This window comes from Bradysia coprophila, unplaced genomic scaffold, assembly GCF_014529535.1.
Source record: "Bradysia coprophila strain Holo2 unplaced genomic scaffold, BU_Bcop_v1 contig_151, whole genome shotgun sequence".
Classification (NCBI taxonomy): Eukaryota; Metazoa; Arthropoda; class Insecta; order Diptera; family Sciaridae; genus Bradysia; species Bradysia coprophila.
Window position 1 is genome coordinate 3660959 of NW_023503423.1, and position 24738 is coordinate 3685696.

Here is a 24738-nt window from a genome sequence, read left to right on the forward strand (position 1 = left end):
CGAGATATCCCGGATCGTAGTGGGGTATATAATTGAGACAAAGTCAAAGACCTACTTGCAGCACTATGTCTTTGATATGCAAAACTTTTCATTCCATTTTCTTGACTTTTCTATTTTCACACACAAATAAATGATCAGATTTTCATCAATATATCAAGGCGACAGGTAAAAAATCAGATTATTTATTGATTAATTCAGGATTGTTTCATAACCTTGCCCATATCGTCTTTCAATATTCATCGTAATAAAGGCGCTCACAAACCGTCAAGTCAATGATACTTCTATAGTAGCCCGAATATATCACGTAACTTTTGTCGCACTGAAAAAATTCATTGCATTTCTTTCCGTTGCGCTGTCTGTCGGGCATTAAATATTTAAAATGAATCGAGAGACACAAGGCCATTCTTATAAAAAGATGAAATTCAATGGCGAAGAAAGTGATTATTCCGATTTTGAATCGTTACCGTCTGAGTCAGAGTCGGTGTTACCGTCTGATGATGGAATAATCGGCAACGATAGTTTTGATTTTAACGAACGAGCAAAATTCGGAGGAACTTATATGAAGAGAAAGAATTGGAATAAGGGTACTGCAGCTATAATTAAATTCTGCAATAGAGCAGCAAAACCAAATAATTTTTCGTTCATCTAGACGAAATAGCTGCATTTCCCAAAACTGAAGGAAGTGGATTCCAAGCAGAAGACGTAAAATCTCAAATATTCAAAATTGAAACGATGTTAGCTTCATTCACCAAAAAAGCTGGTCAAGAACTACAAGTGTTGAAACAATTAATTGAAGCTCCGTCAACCTCTGGTACAGGAAATGAAACCCTGATGTTCACAAACGTTATGGAAAGTAAGTCAAAATAGTAGATTACAGCAGAGGCCAAATGGTCGATTACATGCAAATAAGCTCAAAGCGAGACGCGTAATTCTTTTAGTTCGTTCAGTAAGAAAAGTAGTTCATTGTCATATGAGAGCGGGAAGTAACGTGCACTTAGCAGTTACATCGGCACTGGCCTTTAATTTCCGGGCATTTACGCGTTCAAATTTTCAATGATAAATGACACCATTATAGAAAACTGCGATAAAGTGCCAAATGAAGAAATTATTACCAACAAAGAAAACTCCGAGTCGTCAAATGTTGAGCATTCTGTTGCAAATCCCAATGCGTATGATCAGACTGCGACATCTAACACCGAAGCGGATGTTTGCAATGCCGAAATGGGTGATTTGGATGTACCAATCGGTTCCACTGTCGGTGCTGCTTACAAATCTCAAGATTTGAAAGACTCTGATAATGCGATAATTTCTGATGAGGAGAAAGACTCTAATGAGATGACAGGTTTTTCCATTATTGACTACCTTCCAATAGATAGTATTCCTCGATATAAGGAAGTTGACGATATATTGGAGAAAGAGAACATTGATGCTAAAGTGGATGCTGAAATGATTCGTCAAAAATCTGTGGTGAGTTGTTAGGAGATCCTTATTTGTCGTATTTTTCGTTGAAAATATTATGAAACCTCAAAAATTTTAATGAAAATGGGGATGTTTTCCTTCCCAGTTTAGTGTCTAATTGACCGTTGTCTCTGAGAGTTGAATATCTCTTTGATAAAACAAATTCGTAATTCGTCATTTAGATTGAGCATCTGCTTCCATTGGAGAACGAACCGGAGGCAAAATATATGAATCGATCCATTGAGCTGCTGTTCGATTCGAAATTTTTCGTAGACAAGGTTATTTGGAAGAAAGAGGAGGAACGAATCATGATAACACACAGTTTCGTCTTGGTTTGTTGGAAAAGTAAAACTTGAGTCAGCCATGCTCGACTAACTGTTCTAATGTTTGAACCGTAACGTTGCAGAAAGCTTCGAGACGAAATACAGGCTCGATGAAAAGAATTCCAAGTTCATGGCCCATTTCCGAAGATATAAAAGTGCAAAGCGAGCAGCGGACAAAGCTTTACTAAAGAAATCCAACGCGGCAAATAATAAAAAAAAATAATGTCGATTTCCACTGAATGAGTATTGAGCATTAGTGACTGATATTGCATTGTACAGATTTGTGCTGTTTCACATATGTGTATTATTATCGACAATAAAAGAATGTCACTTATCGTGTGCACATGTACTGTATGTACTCTTCGTGTGTTATAATTCACCGTGAAATATCACCGTGAAATATGAGTGATTTCCAGTTATTTTATTCGTTTTTACCAATATCACTCAGTGCTAATAACTTAATAAAAATTGAGTAAAACATTCGCTGCGCAACACCGCGCCGATGTAAAGTATCCCAACGCTTGATGAAATCAGCGGTAATATGTTTATTGATGAAAGTGGTACAATGAAGAAATATAATTCGAAGCATTAGGTAAACTGTTCGCCGGTGGCTTACAGATCGATCGTCTGATAGTTTGGATACTCTACTATACACGATTCTTGTGACTTACGAATAAAAAATTGGTGCTTACTGATCTATAAGCAAAAAAAAAAAAATTGTGATGACACTAACTGGGGTTGAACTCGGTACCTCACGATCAAAAAGAAACTACGATAGCACCTGAGCCACAGAGTCACTCGAATGGGGCTACTTCATTGGCCACTTCTATTTACTACCACACTCACATCCTTTCAAAACAATTTACACCTCACACGAATGTTGAAATAGAACAAAGTGGTGGTTATAAGCAAACCTGCCATGTGTACATTTTTGTATGTAAAAGCTAAACCTTGTGCCATTTGGGCCATTAGCTATGAATAATATTCATCGATTACGCATCGATGTGCAGCCTTAGTAAATTAGTTGCTAACGATTTCATTTGATCGTAACGAAATTAAAATTGAGTAGATGGAGATGCAGACAAAATAAATAGGCGAAATCGAACTCACAGGAACAGAGCAATAACATTTCGAAATAGTAATCGGCAAAGTCAAAATTACTTTTTCTTTCTATTTTTCATTTTGGATGGTTGTCACCTTGCACGTATAGTTATGATGGAACATTACACAAAATTTATGTAGGCCCTGGTGGTAGAGTAGGTAGCATTGTGGACTGTTACCGAAGTGGCCCGGGTTCAAATCCCGTGCCAGCCACCAGGTATGCTCACCAAACCCAGGTTGATGGGTACTTCGAAATGAAGGGAAATTCCTCAAATAATGATAGTTGCAAATTATGATATGAGAGTAAGGAAATTAATACGTGTTAATCTCTTTAGTCCACACACTACAAATCAACAGCAAATTGAGGAATTTTTTTGCTCTTTCATCTCGAAAACAAATTCATGACTTACGCTGAAAAGAAGTTGTAATATTTTTTTAATTCTATAATATTTATGTCGTTTGTCCGTATGTGAGATTACGTGACTGATAAAATAAGCGATAGACTCCAGTGACAAAAATTATCAGCAAAACTCAGTGATGAAAACCAGGGATGAAAATCAACGTTGAAAATCAATGATGAAATGTTTGACAAAATAAGCGCTGAATATCAGCAATGAGACTTTTTGTTGATGATATCGCCTGGAAGTGTCCCAGTCGGAGCTATAGGGAAAGATACTTTGATCGATAGAAGTAATATACCCGATAATAATACGGATCATATGCTTGCAGTCTGTAACAGGTTAATTGTATACTATAGAAAGATGATGTGCTTGTGGACCAGCCCAGCTTGTGAATAAAAAAAAATAATAGAAATTGAAGAACTAAAAATATTGTTTCGACTCACAATTCTTTTCTGAATTGTTGGCACGATGTTAAGGTAACAGCAGGTCAGTTCATAAGAAAAAATCAGGAAGGAACTAGAAAATCGGTTACATTCTAAGGCAGTTCCATAGTTCTAGGGAAGACAGTGGACCATAAAGACGTCACTTATTTTAAGGAACTGACATCTGTTGACTTCAAACTTGTTAAAAGTCCAAATTGATAGAATCAGTAAAGTCTTCAAGCGTCGGTGAAAATAAACGATTCTTCTTTAGAAAACAGATTGTGCGTCTTTATTATTCGATATCAGAACACTGAACAATCATAGAGCCTAAGACCATTTACGATGCTAAGTTGATTGAAATTTAATGTGAATGCTTGTTTGATTCAGCACTCTAACACTCCTCCTCATTCACATAAAATTTGCTTTCATTCCATCCCTCCTCCTCAAATTTTATCTTGTACCTCTTTCTCTTATTCTCCTCCTTTGACTTGGTTCATTTCGATTTTGCTCAAATTCTGTTTCAAACTCTGTTGCTTCTTATTCTTCTACTCAATCTCTCTTCACCTCGAATCCATTGCTTCCAAAATTTATCGTTAGTGTCAGTTATCCTAATCGTAGTCCATATTTAATACCAAAGTCGATTCCGCTATTCGTATTTTTCTATTAAAACAAATATTCTTCTCTGTCGCTCCCATCCTCCTCATTGAAATCACTTTCTCTGCAGATTGCATTGTTTGACGCAGCTGAACGAGTTTGCACATTCTTCTTCTCATACCGTTCCTTGTGTTCGGGACAGTTTTGCTTAAAATGCCCCTTTTTGTCGCAGAAAAAAAAAACAATTTCGCCATTATTGGGACGTTTTGATGAACTTATACGCAATATGGACTCATTGATCGTTCCTTCGTTTCGTTCTTTGCGATGTTTGGATTCAACAATTATCATCGAGCAAACCAAGCTTGATGACACTTCATCGGTACGAGTTTCTAGTATAGCTGCCAGACCACTATAACTCGATGGCAAAGAACCGATCAATGTAGCACTCAGGATAAGTTCTGGCTTGAATTCTTGGCCAAGTGCCAAAAGTTTCTGGAACAGCTCGTTCATTTCATTGACATGATTCCACATTACCATCTTCCTCTAGGTGCTTTGTCATCAATTTTCTCAGAATGGAAACACGGTTTTGTGGCGAATCTTTTTCGTGAATTTCTTTCAGTTTTTCCCATATTTCCTTTGCTGATTTACAATTTCTTATATGTTGGATTTGGTCATCTTCAACGGACAGTGCTATCGACGTGTGAGCATCTTGATCGTTTTTCGTCCAAACTGCTGTAACTGGATCTGGTTTGTCTTCTCCAACAGCACTCCAAACGCCTTGTTTCATCAAATACATCTGCATTTTATACCGCCAATTGAAAAAATTGTTTCCGTTCAATTTCGTCAACGAATATTTTAATTCCATCGTGAACTCTGGACTCTGGATCTTTTTACTTTATTTCACACTGCACTGGGCCGATAACCTGATAGAATCAGTAAATTCTTCAAGCGTCGGTGAAAATAAAGATTCTTCTTTAGAAAACAGATTGTGCGTCTTTATTATTCGATATCAGAACACTGAATAATCATAGAGCCTAAAACTATTTACAATGCTAAGTTGATTGAAATTTAATGTGAATGCTTGTTTGATTCAGCACTCTAACACAAATTTTAGCCGAGAAAATGGTCAAAAACCTAAGAAATGTCTAGTGTCTAGAACAAAGACGTAGAAGAAACGTCCAGATTCAACCTTATTTTGTATGAATTACTCCATAAACGGTCACAAAAACAATTTTTCGGACATATTCGCCTCTGAACGTTTATGAAGGACATATTCGGTTGAAAAAATTTTCGAGGAAAAAAAGAAAAATCTTAAAGTTTGCGCACGGAACTATACACAAGTTCTGGCTACGCCAACGTACATTTTCCGATATCGCAGGTGGAACCTTTAAATGATCGCCATAACGATCAACGCAAACACTCAGACGCCGTCTTAGACGAGAAATTTTTTTCAGTTCCTACGGATGGGCAAACAACGAATTAGTTACGGTGTCGTAATGTGAAATGGATTCGAGATTTGTTCGTGCATTGACCAATGAATCGCCACCGGTTTTCAGTGGGCTTTAATTTTTGTTTTTACACGTTGAACGAACACTAGTTTTTTTTGTTGGATTTACGGTTTTATACAGAAATGTTGCGCAGATTTCTTATGGATTCAACACTCTTAGATTAATTTACCTTGTGCAAAATTTTGACTTGCAATTTGCAGAAAACTAAATTGCAAAATTCATAGGAAACCCAGTTCTCCCTTTTTTTAAACATATATCAACCATGTCAATCTTAATCTTGCAGCAATGTTACAGATTTTACCAATCCAACATAATCCCCAATTGGTATTCTTATCATGCAACACAGTAACAGTCCTGTTTTATGATTGTTTTATCCGCATATCATAACATCCAATTAGATGCATTCTATCGTTTTAATAAAATTCCCGTTCAAAACTTCTGAAGAAATGTTTAATTATTTCCTTCCTCCACTCTGCCATTGCCATAACAAAAACGGCATCAAAAATCTGTCCGTATTTATAGCAATAAAAAGTTCAGCGAAAAACATACATTCGTACACAATACACTCACTCACGTACGTACTACATGTACTACATATAGACGACGACATAAGGAAAAGCTTCATATATAATTGAACAATTCCAGAAATTTTCATATTCAAAAGATAAGAGCCCATTATTTTGTCGAAAATAATGTCGTGCTACGGTAAAGTTTTCCCCGAAAATTTTCAATTACAAAACACATTTTCATAAATAAGCCCTTTTCTATGAATTTTATGGAACATAAATTGCTTAAATAAAACATAATAATTGAGTTTATTACATTCAGATTCATACACCCAATAGTTTTAAAACACTGAAATCACTAAAAGTTTGATATTCTTGAGTGGATATTATCATTCATCTAATAAACTTCTTATGTATGCACGTTTTTGTTCGACAATCCCACCTCCACAACATCGATGTTTTTGAATATATAATATTCTCTTGTCTATCACAATGACATATTTACCATAATAAATTGCTTGGGTCGACGAGAATAGTTTAGACTTGCGAGTTCTAAAAACTATATTACATGAACTTATAGTTGTGATATGGAAAGATGGGGCATTTATTCTCTTGACTGTTAAGTCAAGGGTCTTATGTCAACGTCAGAAAATACGTCTTGAAGTTTACTAACTTTTTGAAATTGTATGAAATATAAGCACAAAACGGAAAACTGAAACGCTTGATGACATGATAACTTGTGTAACTCTACGAAAAAAGACTCAAATACTTTTTTCTTCACTGAAAATCACTTGAAATGTCCATAACGTTGAGGGCTGAGTTCAAAATGATTTTTTTTTTTTTTTTGATAATTTTACGATAAATGCCGAAAGAAGTTTTTTTTTATTTTCTCGAAAACACTATAACTTCAGTAAGTATTAACGAGTGTGCAGTTTGCGGCCAAGGCGAAGAAAGTGCCATAATTCACACGAAAAAAAAAACCTTCTATTAATAATTCGGATCTTTATTCAGAAAATGGAGTGGAAAAATGTAAAGAGAATCGCTACTCTAATGTACTGACGGTTTGTGGTCCCTTCACGATCAAAAATAATTTTTTTTAAGGCCCGTCATTGGGAAATGACAGGACAGTTTCCCGAAAATGTATGCAAAAATTTATCACAAAAATTCACCGAAAAAATTGAAAGAAGCTCACCTCTGATACTTTCTGATTCGGGCGTAGTCTCTTGAGGTCGCCAAGGCATATTTGAACGCTAAACACTTTTTACTCGATGCAAAAACAAAAAGTTTTTTTTTTGTTTTGTCGCGACAAAAACACAGAAAATATTTCGACACAATTGTGACACTCCGCTACTATAAGTACTAGAATTAATGTTTGCTGTGTTCATTCAAAAAAGTGTCGGACATTTAAAACCAATCATCAAACAGTTGACAAAGGGTAGCGTATACAGTTAATAATGCACATCGACCATATTTTAAAGCTTTACGAGAGCTCAGCGGACATTTAGAGAGAAACGAACATTTATTTACGCTCAGTGCAGTCTTACGAGAGGCTAAATTTTTAATAAATGTCTACCATCGTTGAAGGGTCGGACACTTTTTTGAATGAAAATATTTTACCGCCGACGTGAACATAGCAAACATTCATTCTAGTACTTATAATAGCGGAGTGTCACAATTGTGTCGAAATATTTGTTTTTTCATCGAGTAAAAAGTGTTTTAGTGTTAAAAAAAAGCCTTGGCGACCTAAAGAGACCATGACCGAATACAATGGAAAGCATAAGAGGTGAGTTTCTTTGAATTTTTTCGCTGAATTTTTGTGATAAAATTTTCCATACATTTTCGGGAAACTGTCCTGTCATTTCCCAATGACGGGCCTTAATTCAAAAATCTATCGAAGAAAAATTCAGTCAATAGACCTGACCCACCCAAGTGGTGGGCCTGGTGTATAAATGTGCAAAATTTACTACATGGAAAGCTTTTAATATTAATTATGCCCAGATGGTACTAATACGGAAACAAAACCATAAATGTTTCAGAAAATTTTTACATTTTTCTTTTCTGGCCAAATTACCACAGGTTGTGTTTGGGTAAAATGACGATCATCCATCATTTCCTTCGAATCTGTTATAGAAAGTATTGTGAGGGTTGAATGTAGCACAATGAAATAGCGAAGATACCTTTGTTTAAAAAAGACGAAACAAGTATCGATTGAGAAAATATTAAGACATTTCCAAGTAGATGTCTAGTCAAGCAAAACTTTCTATACAAAGTTAGAAGCAGTTTTCTATTGTTGTCTTCTTAACAACGAAGAACAGAAGGTATACATTTACTAACTTGTCAAATGTTTGTAAGTTCCATTTATTTATGCGATCTGGCAGTGCCGGAAAAAGGTATGAGCAAAGAAGCGTAAAAAGGAAAATTTAAACCTGACATTTTGGGGAATTTCTATGTGGTAGGTAGGTCTGAAGATGATTTCCGGCGTCAGAAACTTAATTTAATCGCAATTTCGGTTTATGAGTGTTAAGCCAATTGCCATGCGAAGGTACTTTAAAGAAAAGTTCCAGGTCTACAGGTCAACGATCAGGTCAAGTAATCAGTTTAATTCAAACTCTTCAACTTTAACTCCCATTTTCGAGCTACAAATGAAACAGGCGATAGAAATTGGTTTTTTGTGTTGAATGGAACTTGATCTCGGCTCGGATCAACAAATTTCACTCGCGAAACGTCCATCATTAATCCCATCGATATGAATGTACAATATCGATGGGAAATAACTTTTTGTCAAAATACACCACTGAGGAAAAAATCTGGTAAAACATCCGGTGGTTTATATTTCACTCCACAGTTTTGCTGTTTTTGCTGTGTAATTGTCAGCCATTTACTAAATCGATAAGCTTTCTGTTTTAGTTTTCCCTTATGGCATCCCGGAGCTTTAATTAATGAATATATTTTCTTATGAAGCTTCAAATTTCTCAAATTACAAAACGTTATTGCTCTTTCCAATTGCGTTCATTCTTTTTAATTAGTTTCTGTGAAACTTTAATTTTCGTTCGTTTCCAAGTATTCGTGACCCCCAACGAATGAAGATTCTCCACATTGCACATGATAATCTCACATGGTCGGATTACTTACTGCTTTTAAACAATGTTACATTTTAGTTTTAAAAATAACGTTCTCCACCGAGTAATATCAATTAAGTCGGGATAAGAACACATAAAACATTGTGTCGGAAATTTAATTTTAATCAATTACTAAACCAATGCTCCGTTTGTATGCAGGATTTTCGTTAATTTATTTAAAGTAATTTAGTAATTTTCATGTCTTTGAGACAAGCCATGGAAATGATGCGACTCTTTTTGTTTGAAATTTGTTGCACCGGAAGCGATGACAATAACTAAACCAGAATCCCTAACCATCAGATGGATCCTTAGTCGAGTAGTTGAAGCAATCACGAATCACTTCAAGCTTAACGATCTTCTCCACAGAATAGATAGATCAATGGACCCTCTCTGTTCGTGCTATTAGAACCCGAGACCACATCATTCACCAGCCTCAGGGTCCGCACCTTTGGGTATTATGAACTCTAAGACGATGGTCTGCCATCTTTGGATGTAAAGCGCCTTAGTGACTTCTTATGAAAAACTTCGTATGAAGAAGAAGAAGAAGAATAACAGGGAGTTGGGAACAGAGGATTTTTGATTTGTGTTTCTGCTTTTCTGGAAGCAAATAAAAACCTCAAATCGAATCTACGATTAGTTGCCCCGAAGTATTGTAATGTATTTTATTCAAAAAAGACGAGCGACATCTCCTAGCCGTAAAGTTACTTTACTAAAGTATGTAAAACTTAGTGCATTGATATCATGCCCGCATGTTAGTAAGCGAGCGTGACGCAAGTCCACTATCAAAAATGTAAAAAAAAATTGAGGACGGCGGAGCATATTTACAGCAACTTTTTAACTTCTCTCCTTAACTCCAACGACCCCCAAGAATCTAGAATCTAGGAATCCATACGAGTTCAACGAGCTATCACACGTTACTGCAGCTTCAAAATTGGCCGTAATATTGATGTTTGTATGAAAATAAGCAAAATTTCGAACTTTCAGATAATGAAAATCGCCTACGTTAGTTAGTTAGTTTTAATGGAAAAGTGGATCCAGCAAATCCTAAACGTTTCTATACATTTTCCTGAAATTTTGGTTATAGGCTAATATTGGCCCAAAAATAAGAATGGAATTTTCAAAAGTTGGAAAAAACCCATATCTTGGGAGCTGGATCACCTCAAAGTCTCCATACAAATGCCATACAAAAACCAATTTGTATGTGTGTGTGTGTTTTGTATATTTTGGTGCATGATATGGATGGTAATGAAAGGTGTGTGTTGTTTTTGCATGTGTTTCTTGTTGGAAATTATGTGGATTATTAAATATTAACTTCCACCAGGTCGGTTCCCAAATTTTAGTATGACAGATGATTCCTCTGGCACTTCCTAACTTCCATCGTATTTTTTGATGGATTTGGGTTATTTTCGACATGAGTGAGATGTTCTAAGGTTGGTTCCTAAATTTTGGGATGACAGATGATTCCTCTGGCACTACCTAACTTCCATCGGATTTTTCAATGGATTTGGGTTATTTTCGATATAAGTGAGGTGTTCCAAGACTGGTTTCTAGATTTTGGGATTCAGACTGATTTCTCTAGAATTTTTTAACTTCCGTAAGGTTTTTTGATGTTGCCGAAAAGACTTACTTACAAAAGTGGTGATATCAGTCAAAAAACCATTAAAGAGTAAATGTGACGCAAGTCCTTTATCTTACTTACAAAATACCTGATATCGCTGAGGGGGACGCATTGTGCGTCGTACGCAAAAGTTTTATCAACAAAAAATTGACCGAAAAAATTTGTGGAAGAAAATTTTACAAAAAGAAATTTGCGTCACAACTCACAAGTGGCAGATGTCGAGGAACCTATTGTTAGGAAAATGGTTAAAAACTGTACTGAAAGAATTCAAACGTAAGAAAACCAAATCATCTGCCACTTGTGACGCAAATTTCTTGTTGTAAAATTTTCTTTCACAAATTTTTTGACTCAATTTTTTGTTGATAAAACTTTTGCGTACGACGCACAATGCGTCCCCCTCTGCGATTTCAGTTATTTTGTAAGTAGGATAAAGGACTTGCGTCACATTTACTCTTTAATGGTTTTTTGACTGATATCACCACTTTTGTAAGTAAGTCTTTTCGGCAACATCAAAAAACCTTACGGAAGTTATGCCCTCAGCGATATCAGTTATTTTGCAAGTAAGATAAAGGACTTGCGTCAAATTTACCCTTTAAGGGTTTTTTGACTGATAGAAGATCTAACGTTATCGGACTTTTTTTAAATTTCACCGCTAGATAGAGAAGTCGAAAGCTCCGAGCTTTAAGCTCGCTATGTCAAAATGCGAAAATTCTCATTTTAGTCAATTTCAAGAGTATTTAGCAACACTGGAAGTCAATCTTTGATTTATTGAAGATGGCAAAGAGAGTCCATATTGCCATCAAATTTAAAAAAAAAAAAAATTTGAAGCGAAGATATTTCTTCAAAGTCTATCTGGGCATGCTGGCTTATAGGAATGGCAAATAGTTGCATTTCTATGTCTGTTCTGAAAAACTAACTTCAGCTAGGTGTCAACATCCTAGAGTCGAGAGCTTAAATGTCTGCTATACGTGAGTGCGACAACTCGGAACTTGGAGCGGTAGAGAACGTCTACCAAAGATGGTAGATGTACGCACACTGTAAATATAAAGAAAAAACGACTCTGTTGAATTCTGCTCTGCGTGCAGCTTACCCCAAGTTGTGAGAAATCAAAGATAGTACTTAAAGGGGTGCACGAACCATATACTTAAAGTCATTGTTGTATCTAATTATCATTTCGAAGTTTGCACAAAAAGTTCACCTTTCCACATTCAAATTTGTCTTCCCTCCGATAAACATTATTCAAATATCAAAAGTAAAAATGCAAAGCATTAGCATAAATTAATCTAGAAACTGTGAATGAACTTAAAGCAAAAAAAAAATATCTTTTATAAGCTGGCAAAATAAGTTTTGAATTTTGTATGTCAAGACAAGACAGTAAGTACGGAAAGTTTATTCAAAGTTCCTTAAAGTTTTTTGGAGAAATTTAAATTAAAATTTTTTTCGAGTTTAATATTGCTTCCACCTTTAAACGGTGTCGTTGATATCAGTTGGGTTTAGTTGAAGTGATTGAAAACAGATGTAAAACTGGAATTGAAAATTTCTAATTGACTCTGTCCATGACACACATATACAAAATCGAAATTCTTTCTCGTTACAGGGACTTTTCTCCCGAATCACTTTTCGCGAACCGGTTTTTCTTGGCGGAACGGGAAATATAACTGGATTAGCGACAAAGTTGCCGGTATTCGACGGCATGACAGGTTGCATTCGGAAATTTATTGCCAACGAACACGAATATAATTTTACACCGGCAACGTCTGGCGATGTTACAAATGGGTTTGATGTTCGTACGTATCGATTTGCTGTTTATATTACGGGCTGGCGTTGTGTTTACGAAAATAATTACAATAATAAAATTGTATTCGCAGAGGAATGCACCACGGATCGGTGTGGCCGATATGAATGCCATCATGGTGGAAAGTGTTTACCGTCCGATCAAGGGGCGGTTTGTTTGTGTCCATTAGGTTTCGGAGGTGATTTATGCGAAATGCGACTTGATTTAATGGTGGGTGTTTGATTCGTAAATAATGTGGAATTTCTGTGTACTGACTTATTGGTGCATTTGCATCGACATTCAGGTGCCTTCGTTCAACGGTTCGTCCTATTTGAGATACGCTGCTATTGGAGACTCATCGCTAATATGGTTTGAGTTGAAGGTAAGACAGAATTTTTACTTTAATTCTCGAATCACTTTCCATTCCATTCTACTGGTCACAAAGATTGTTAAGAGCCTCGCCCAAATATCGTCTTCTTTTCATTCAATTCTCAATTCAATATTTTCTAGATGATCATAAAACCGCAACTTGAAGACGGACTTCTACTTTATAGTGGACACCACGAATACGGCGACTACATTTTACTGTGTCTGAATATGGGCTTCGTCGAATTTTCATTCGATTTAGGCAGCGGACCAGCTGTTGTAAGGTAAGGTTGAATATTTTCATTATTTTTTTTCCCCAATTAGTTACTATAACACGTCAAAAAGCACATGTTTCATTCGTGTACCCATTTTAGTTGAAGGGAAAATACACCAAAAAAATGTGTGCTGATTTATCGATGGTGATTTCCGATAAAATAAACGTTTTTAACGATGGAAAAATTGCTTTGTTGGAGTTGTAACGAGTTGTTGTTGTTGTGCATAGAGAAAAGGCTTTTCATTAATACAGGAATGTTATGTAATGTTTCCGTGACAAAAGCGAAAATCCCAATTAATCTGTACCGCAAACTTTTTTAGTGATGGGACATGGTCGGGGTAATGTGTTTGCATTAAAACACGGTCGATCCAAAACGCGTACCGTCAGCGTTTTTTTATCGCATGAAATTGGATAGAATGTCCCGTCATTTTTGTATAAATAGACCACATGGGGTGTATGTGACTAGCGGTTGCTTTGGAACTTCTGTAACCAAATAAATAAATGGGTTCCCTTGATCTAAGGTTTTTACTAATTACTTCTTAGAAGACACGTAACGCTCGACTTGGTAACTATTTGTAACAATCAGAGACTCTTAGCAGTAGCAGCTCCCCTAGGTATAAAAAGTCCCTGAAATTTCCATAATTAAGTTACATGTTTCCGATCAACTCCCACTGCCCACACAAGAGTCGAGTATTTTTTTGGTTTTGACTTCTAGAGAGGAGTACCTTTCTAGGCCCAATTAACAAAATGCGTCCGATTTCGGCAGTCTCTTCTTCAAAAAACAACCCCACATAGCTATCAAGTATATTTAGTCCCTAATCCAGTCAGAATCAGTTTCGAATGATCTAATTCCGAAATCAACATCGTCGAGACGAGCAAATCTAGGTTTTTCGAAGCCAGGACCAATCCCGGCTGGAACTAAATTTTTGAAACCAGAGAAATCCACCTGCTCAAAGGATACTGGCACCCAACACGACTAAAGCTTTTGCAACCCTAAAATCATCTAAAAAATTTCGTTTTACAACCAACCCTAAAGCATTATTAACCTGTCACAGACGGTAATCACATTAACAGTTTTAATATCTGGTCTATTACTTCATTTGATATAAGATTTTCAGAAATTGATTTCAGAAATCTTTTACTTCATATGTTTTGAACATGCCCTTTGCTATATAAGACCTTGTTAGTCAGAGCTGGTCGTTTATTGTTGTTGTCGCTGTCGATAACAGATGACAGCGCTGTAACAGCTTAATCTCTTCTTAATGGTTTAGGACCTTTGAAAATGTGGCTGCTAGTAATGTATATAGTGATTCGTAATCTAGGGTAGGACTCTCGCACCCATTTTTTTTAAATCTTCGTTATTTTAGAAATCGAAGCGAAATGAAAGAAATTGTGCGAGTTTTGGAAACGGATGCGAACTCCATGTAGAGTATTTCCAGAGAAAGTGAAAATTAGAAATGGGTGCGAACTCGATGTAGAAGGAAAATTTTCTATTTTTGCGGTAGTCGACTGTAAAAGGATTTATATTTGGGATAGCCATATAAAAAATAAAAATTTTCCCATTTGGTTCCAGTTCCCCCTATTTCCAATCGGTAACGAGTAATTTCGCACCGCGCGAGATTACACACATTATAGTGGAATTTCGCGCCCATACATTTTTCAATGGCTAACTTGATTTAGAGAATTTTTACGAGTGTCTGGCGATAAATTGGCGGTAGATTCAGTTGAGTATCAGGCACATAAATTTTGGAGATGCGAATTTTATTCTAACACCCTAGAGCTTTGTATCAGGGATACCGGTATCCTTAGAAAGTGTGGATTTTCCTTTTACAAAACGTTAGGATACCGGTATCCCAACTGAGATACACGTATTTTGCATCAAGGATACCGGTATCCCGACATAGAAAGTGTGGATTTTCCTTTTACAAAACGTTAGGATACCGGTATCCCAACTGAGATACACATAATTTGCATCAAGGATACCGGTATCCTTACTCAGAAAAAGTGGATTTTCCTTTTACAAAATGTTAGGATGCCTGCATCGCAACTGAGACGTTGAGAGATTCCTACCAGCAAGAAATTCCTTATGGGCGCGAAATTACACTAATAAAGTAGGAATTTCGCGTGGCGCGAGATTCCTACTTTAATAGTGTAATTTCGCGCCCATACGGCGCGAAATTACTACTAGCCTTCCAATCAGCAATTTTTCGAAAAGATTTCCAAAATTACGAAGATTTGCAAAAAATGTGTTGGCGCGAAATTCTTACCCTAGCAATGTATATAAAGCACTGAAGGTAATGCCAATCCTCAGCGGATCAGGGTTATTTTCGATCCCGACTTTCAGGTGAATTTTTGTAATGTTTTTATTTAGTTCCTAACGCATGCTAAATTGCTTTTTTAGCGAATGAAAGGTCACATTCGATAAAAAAGCCTTTTAGCATAAGTTAGGAACATCCTGTTTCCTAAATGACGTTGGAAATAAGCGACGAAGTCGCGATATTTCCAAGGCTGTATACTTTGTGGAGGTCACGCAGATCGCCATTTTATGGCGTGGTGAATTTTTTGTATGAAACGTGGTGTGTAACCCGCGCATCTGCATCTGCGTGACCTCCCCAAAGTATGCAGCCATGGATATTTCAACATTAGTTAGGAAAATTATATTTTCTTGTGTCTAATGTTGCTGCACCTGCTAAGTGTTAGCGACTGGAACCTGTTGGATTCTACAAGATTAAAGTTTCAGCATAGACCAAACACAAAATGACTTTATTCAGAGGGATATGAATTAGAAGTGAACAAAATGATTTAGGCTCAGCTGATCGAAAGTAGTAATTCAGGTTACTGATCATCACCTTCTGTGATAATATACTTCGCGCCCTAGAGTAGGAATCTCACTCTGCGTAATATTCCTCGGTTTTTTAGATAAATGGTCGGTGTTCCATTTGTATTATCCATTATTAAAAATGCATTTCACTTTCAACTTGAGTTCTATACAAACAATTTGTTCATGTCCGTTGATTGGTGCCCCATATTTTTATTTGTGATACACAGAATATCTGGTACTATGGTCAATGCCGAAACGAGTTCGCATGCATCAAAAATTCAGAATTACCTAGCACATGTACTACTGAAAAAGCAAATATGTCATACTCGCTATGGCTGGCTGTACCGTTTCAGCTTATCGCCACTAAATGCCCCATATTTATCCATCCATTAGAATCTAAATACAAACAAATAATAATCTGTCCTCAATTGGTTTTTTCTCCCATACAATTTTTCTGCTTTTTTGTATGATCATCCAACGTTTTACCATCGTATGGTTAGTGTACGAACCAACGATAAATCAGTTGAAACTTCCTTTTTTCATTTCTAAGCATCCGTGAAATGTCGCTTTCAGAGTTAATTAAAATCCATCGTAAATCGTACAAAATGGGAACGGAGGTGGAATGGAGAAAATAAAAACTATTTTAAGATTTATTGCCTCAGATAAGCGGAGAGTCATTTTTTTTATACAGTCAAAACTGAAATGCTGTAACCGTGTGCTCTCGTAGTGTGGTGGATGCTATCACTATAAAAACCGGTACATGAAAATGTGTTTATGTTGACGGAATTAAACATATATCCTCGCAAGCATTCATTAAATAATTTAACAGCCTGTAATAGGTAGGCAAACTTAAATGCGAAATTATGAGATTTGGCAAGAATCCAGCAGAAAGAACGTCGAACACATTAAATCTATGTTCGCAGAGTTTCACCCCGAAAATGTTTCCTCTTTTTTACTTATTTGCTGTGGGTTGGTGGCCCAATTGTCGTACAGAACAAAAAAACTTTTTTACTTTCAACTAAGTTGCTGCCAACAAACAACACACATATATCATTCCATTCGCAAATTTGTAGTTTAGATGATAATCTGTAGATTGTAAGTGGGTAAGTATGTTTCCAACACACAAAAACTGTTCCATTGGAGTGTTAAACTAGACTTTGGGCAACAAACTTCAAATGTTCATATAATAGTTAATTTTATGCGTCACATGGATGTATGAAACGGAATAGATAGAGTGCACGAGCGGGATGTTTAAAGTGCAATTACTTGGAATTTATACGCAACCGAAAGCGGTATTTTGTGTGGCGTTTTTGGTACAATTCACAGAAATTTGTGTTTATTCAAGAGTTACAAATTTCGTGCATGTTTGTGAAACGGATGCAAATCGAATTGGATTTTGAATTTATGCGCAATTTTTTGCACGGCACAACAGCGGATGCATGAAAATATGTAAAAATTTCTTCTGCAGACTGAGTGAATGTTTCGTGCTTGATGAAGTAATGACTGAAAAACTACTGCCAGTTCGACGAATTACTGTTTTGCGTGCAAACATAATTTTATTTCACCCCAGGACTTCTAGAATTATTTTGATTACTTTTACTGTGCAGTGGAAGCGTCTTACTACAAGACACTCCCGTGTTGCTACTACAGTTGAAAAATTGTATTTTCCAGCGCAGGCAAACAAGCTTGCTCCCGACCTAGCGGCAGATCAGATCCCTTGACTGAATATTATTTCGTTCTGGTGAACATAAAAAGATGAAAGATAGTTTTTGTGTGAATTTTGTTGGTCCAAGGCGTAGCCGAGCGTTTACTATCGTTTCATAATATCTTTTTTTAAGACTCTTATCGCCAAGTTGTTACTGGGCCGATAAAAAAATCCGTCTGGTGAAAGATTAAATATTTTTCGGTTGACGTTGGCTTTGTTGCAACGTCAACGCGTTCAGTCAATTAATGAATCGTACTCTATCGGTAGAATTGAGAAAAGAGATCCTGATTGGACGAAGTTTATAGGGAAATGACAGGACAGTTTCCCGAAAATGTATAACAAATTTTATCACAAAAATTCACCGAAAAAATTCAAAGAAACGCTTATACTTTCCATTTTATTCGGGAATAGTCTCCTGTCAGTGAGGGGCCTTAACGTGCAGTGACAAAAATTCATAAAATTAAAGAATTTTGAATTATTCGATCCAATTGTTTACCAGCACTCACATTTTCCGGCGCTAGAGCCTTGACTTCTAGTCAAAGGAATTATAAAAATAAATGTTGGTTATCCAGATTTCCAGGAGCAGTAATAAAATCAGAGATTAGAAAAACGCAGTGAATTTATTAGAAACGTCCGAACAAGTTGACTAATATAAACGATCTATATGTGTACACTATGATCAACCATCAATTGAATTACAGACAGGGAACTAGATTTCACTGAATCTAACACACCCCCTTAATTCAATTGATTCACACCCCCTTAACAGCAAATCCAATTTTCCATTCATGCCCAATTCTGATCCCATGAATGGTCGCCTCTGTCTTCAAACTGAATTCTCAAGTTCGTACATATTCTTCCGCCTCCAAATCGGTTTCCCAAATGCATATGCATATGTCATGATCTTGTCTGTGTCCATTGCTATTGTCCGCACCAAATTCATTCTGATAATCAAGTGCACCCGACTTCCTGTTTCGTGTTCTCCTCGAAACTCCCTTCTCTTTTGTCCTCTACTTAAACTCTCAACTCCACGAATATCAGCTGGACTACGGTGTAAGCCGCTCCCGACACCACTGATACCGGTATACTGTCATTTCAACCCACCATTCCGCATTCACTTGTTTCTGCCATGATCGCTTCGGTTTCCACGATTAATTCGGTTCAGCCATGATCATTTTCCAGATTGTAAGTTTCATGTTCCATCGTCAGTCCACATATCATGACGACTCTTTCAATCCATGATCAATTCTATCAGCCATGACTACTCCAATTCCATAGTCAATTCAGTATTCCACAATAAACAAGTTTCCACTTACAGTATTTCCTATGCTCCTATTTCGATTACGTTATACCCGATTCTTCATTCCATATTCGAAGCGTTGCCATTTCGAATGCCAATGTCGTTTCCGTTTGAATGCCAATGTCCTTTCCGTTTAAATGCCAATGTCGTTGCCGTTCGTATTCAAATTCTATTGCACGCAGCCAATTTTGTCTTTAATTTTGCGACCGTCCACCAAATTCCGTACCAGCTTCATTACGACAATCAAAATTTCCATATTTGGTATTTTAATTCCATCTATAAAACTTCTTTACTACTCCGCCTGCGTTCTCTGGGCCCATAACCTGTTGATTATCCAGATTTCCAGGAGCAGTAATAAAATCAGAGATTAGAAAAACGCAGTGAATTTATTAGAAACGTCCGAACAAGTTGACTAATATAAACGATCTGTATGTGTACACTATGATCAACCATCAATTGAATTACAGACAGGGAACTAGATTTCACTGAATCTAACAATAAATTGTTCCACTAGACGACAGGTATATCTAGCAAAATGTCTCCAGTTTCCAGGAAATAATAAATTGATGATAACTGACAATAACATGCTTTTTCAAGTGGCAGTATACTGAGCAAGACCCAGATTAGTTTATATAACTTTTCAGATTTGTATCCAGCCCTGACACAATTTCAAATGGTAACGTAGGTACTTACTTCAAGTTCCAATTTTTAATTTAAATTTCATCGAAATAAATATTGTTTCAATGTTCGTTGAATTTGTAGCCGTTCTACATTTTGTCGCTACTACCGGCGGGGAACCGTTGTGTACATTTCCCAAGCTATCTAAACGTTTTGAAGATCCACTCATTATTCAATTTCGAAAACTTAGTTACTCTAAATATTACCGCATAAATTACGAACACGCAATTACTGTATTGCTATATTAACACTCAATAGGGAGAAGAATCTACTTCGAATGCATAACACTGCAATCATCAGTTGTTCGATTCGTGGTTTAATCATCTTACCCACTTAACGTAACCTTTTATCGAAAACGACTTCAGCAATAAACGACAAGGTCTGACTAATGAGGTAGTATATAGCAAAAAGTATGTTAAAAATGAAGTAGAAGATTTGAAATTAATATCTTGCTTCTATCTCATTCGAATTGTAAAGAAACTGGAGCTACGCGGTGCACTTTATATAAAAAATGTATTTTTTGAAAATAAATGAATTGAAATTGAAAATATTTAGATCAAATGAAGTAAGAGATTCAATCGTCTATGAAATGTTAAAAGAAAAACAATGAAGTTACTGTGGAGCAGTGAGTTCACAGTCTGTTTAATTCCAGCCTTACAAAGTTAAAATTTGCATTAAATTCTCTAATGAACAACAATGGACAAACAGTTGTACAGTAGGAAAAAAACACATTATTCGATGCAGCGAGGAAGAGCTGTCGTTCACATATGAAATAACTATCTGCAAGAGGTTCGAATCGTTCATAATGTTTTCTTTTCTATTAATTTCCAGGAGTGAACTTCCGCTTTCAATGGGTCATTGGCATGTTATTAAAATATCACGCACTGCTCGTCTAGCCGTTTTAAAAGTAAGTAGAATTGCAGGTGCTGTTGCGCTGATACCATGGGCTACACAGTTTAATAAAGTTGGTACTTGCAGGTATCTGCATTGCAAAGTTATTGTCTGATAAAACTTCCCCATAAAAGCAACATCTTTCCATTGATGATGATACTTGCAATCGATAAGCATTTACCGAACAAAGTTTGCTAATATATAAGTTGGTTCATCCATTTTGAAGCATTTATTTAATCGAGAGTTACATCATCCCTCATTACATCCAACAGAAAGACACGATTTACGTCTGTCATAACTTCTGTTTTCTATAGACCATTCATTCAATCTAACAAAAAACTAATTATACCTGGTAAAACAGATGAACAATAATGCTTTTCGAATCGATTATGAGTTCACCCACCGAATACTTTTTCTTTTTCTGGTTGCTTTATATTCATCGTCAAGACACAGCTTATGATATGATATAAGCCTTCCTTTCAAAATGTTCCTTTTTTCCCCATCCACGACGCAAATGTGTTGTGTTATACATAACTACAATAATATGTATATAGACCGCTGGCTGTACCGTTTGTTTATATATATTAGAAATCTCTTCGAAATATGTGCCCATTTATTCCAACGCACCATGAATAAATTATAACCCACCAAATAATTGCCTTCGTTATTTCGCACACTCTTCTAGGTTGATCAACTTCCGGAAATAATGACAATATCTCCGAATGGATTTTGGCATTTATCTTTACCACATAGTTGGTTTTTGGGTGGCATACAAAATATCCAGAATTTGCCACTCAATGTCAGAGAAAGAGGATCGTTTGTCGGTTGTATACAAAAGGTGAGTTTAGCACATTTTTAATAGAAACATATTTTCAGATGTTATATTGTCACTTAAATCGGTGAGGGTATTAGAAACTGTCAGCTGGTGGATTTTTTTCAACGAAGAAATTTGAATTTTTAAAACGGAATAATTTACAGATGAATTTAAGCTCTGCGAATTCTCTAAAGTTGAGATATGGTTCGGGTGAAAAAAAAATAATGAAAAAACTCCAGCGAACATCGAACATTTAATGGACGACAAATCAATCAAATGAAAGTTTTTCGAATTAAAATTGAATTCCCTCTGGAGTCCAGAATTACTTTCATTTAACCCCAAATCATTAGGTCTGTGAGAGATTACATTTTAATTTTTCGAGACCTTAGTTCAAAATCCTGTCACTGCTACTGTTTTAGATGCTCAATTCTTACAACCGGAACAGTTACGTTTAGTGAAAATGAAAAACTTATTTCGGGCATATTGCCCTTTCCACGTTCGCATTTATTCTAAAACTTTTGTGCACCGGGCAACTGAAATACGACATATTTTGCCATGATTTTTTGTTATGAAATGTCAGGTTTTTCTATCGTTCGGAAAGGTTTGTTCCAAGTAACTGTAAACACGAACTTTGACAACCCGAACAACGACAATTTCATCCACAGCAACGTCGCTTACGTTATTTTTCATACAAATCGAGCAACGTCGCCTACGCGATTTACACAGAGATATTATTGAGGTTATGGTTCTATGGATGAAATTTGACAATTCATATTGCCTTGGAACAAACCTATAGGTTTGTTCCAAATAACTGTAAACCCGAACTTTGACAACACGAACGACGAAGATTTCATCCACAGAGATGAACATAACCTAAACGTAAACAAATTTCTTTGTAAATTTTTCGGTAAAATTTACGTCAACCTGAAAGTTGAGGTTATGTTGCCTTCTGTGAATGAAATTTGACATTTCGAAATGACCTTGGAACCTCGCTTGGAACCATAGAGTTATACTCGAGAGGTGGCATGGTGGCGCTGTCGATCAAAGGAAACCACAAAAATATATGCGAAACCAGACATGTTTAAATAATGACAGCGCCACCTTGGCACCTCTCGAGTGTAACTCCATGCTTGGAACAAACCTATAGCGTGCAAGGCTGTATACTTTGGGGAGGTCACGCAGATACAGATACGCGGGTGACACACCACAGTTGATGATAAAATGGCCGATTTCATACAAAAATTCACCTACTCTGATGATTCTCGTCGTCTTGATGATGTGGTGAATTTTTTGTATATGTAAAGTCATCAGAAGTGGTGTGTTCCCGCGTATCTAATAAAATGGCGGTCTGCGTGACCTCCCCAAAGTATACAGCCTTGATAGCGTGCGGGAAAAAAATTCATTTCTTTACGATTTATCGTTCGAGAACGTGTTTGAATGAATTTTTCCATGACTATATGATTGAACAAATTTGATATGGTGAATGTGAAGTTTGAATTTTTTCAAGTAAATTGATGTGTTTCGTTTATTTAAGTTGTTCGGTGCACAAAATCGTTGTTCGTACCTCGACAGGAAATGGATTTTTCCAGCACACATCCTAATTTTACGGAAAAACTTAGGACTGGTGCTGAAAAAATCGTCATTTCCTGTCTTGGTACGAAAAATACTATTTCTATGCAACTGCTAGTACATGGTCAACTTCGACCAATTTCATTCGAAACGGTTACTCGATTTTTGCACAGTAAAATTACTTGTGGAATTCTTCACATCTACCATTTCTTAATCCGAGCTTAGCTTTTGTAGTCATTAAATTAGTTCGAAGTGAACCACTGGCAAAAAATCTGTTTAAACAAAATTCGATTGCAAATATTGCAATAAATTCTAAAAAATCCGTGGTTTCAGAAGCGATAATATTAAAACAAAAATGCGAATAAAACATTAGGAAATTAAATTGAAGTGGAGCCAAGGTCAACCAAGTATATTCGCCAACGAAATTCTAAATAGGTAACGTCAGATTTTTCGTCCATAAATGCCGAACCATAACGCTAACCCTAAATCCTGACCATAAAGGTAAATGTCAAACAATAAAGGCAAATGCAAAAATAATTAAATTTCGACTCGATGGATTCTGATCAAACAAAATGCCACTGTGTAGTGCATGATCTCAGGATTCCGACAAAGCCATTAGTTTTCCAATCGGACCAACATCTCCTGAGAGATAAGACTTTGAAAAAGTTAAAATTTTACACATTGATCACGTCACGATTTTAAAGTCTTATCGCTCGGCATATAGAAGTCCGATTCAAAAACTAATTAGTTTTCCGGAGTCCTGAGATCACGCGCTACACACTGGCATTTTGTTTGATCAGAATCCGTCTAGTCGAAATTTAATTATTTTTGCATTTGCCTTAATCGTTTGACATTTGCCTTTATTGTCAGGATTTAGGGTTAGCGTTATGGTTCGGCATTTATGGACGAAAAATCTGACGTTACCTAATATTCAGCTCGAAATTTCAATATTTCCATTTAATTCAAGAATATCCATTGGACTGTCTTACAATTTACATTTACCCACTCGTAGGAATCGAGTGGGTAAATGTAAATTAAATATAAAATCCCTAGGGATTTACAATTAGACAGAAATCTACTTGGACCTTAAAATTTCAACCCCATTTTGATGAAAAACTCATTTTCCCTACATTTTCCCAAAATTTTTCCTGGAAATATTTTTGTGATTTTTTTTCCCTTATCTGAAAAGCAGTCCTTGCAAACAGGTGATGGACACGTAGTGTTGTTTATCGTCTTAGAAACTGCTAACTCTGCTATAGACGGCTCGGAAGAGATCAGGTCGACTTCATCGGCCTTGACCTGAATTTACCTGAAATCTGAAGGTCAACGAAAATTCATGTAAATCTCGCCTGATTTACCGGAATTTCAGGACAGTTTAGACTCAGATATTTTTAAGTCTGGTAGAATTTGAGTTGCGGAACAAGCGTCACCTGACCTGTTCCGAGTTCTATTGGTTCTATTACTATAGACAACAACGATGGCGATAATAAGTGAAG

General features: G+C 36.3%; 1 protein-coding gene across 1 annotated transcript in view; it reads left to right on the forward strand.

Moving 5' to 3' along the window:
• Positions 1–24738, forward strand: part of LOC119074506 (pikachurin) — a 160696-nt gene that overhangs the window by 117718 nt on the left and 18240 nt on the right. The window contains exons 8-13 of the mRNA XM_037180663.1: positions 12648–12837; positions 12919–13055; positions 13129–13206; positions 13335–13474; positions 20800–20875; positions 21545–21697. Coding sequence (XP_037036558.1) covers positions 12648–12837; positions 12919–13055; positions 13129–13206; positions 13335–13474; positions 20800–20875; positions 21545–21697 — 774 coding nt within the window. The remainder of the gene's footprint in view (positions 1–12647; positions 12838–12918; positions 13056–13128; positions 13207–13334; positions 13475–20799; positions 20876–21544; positions 21698–24738) is intronic.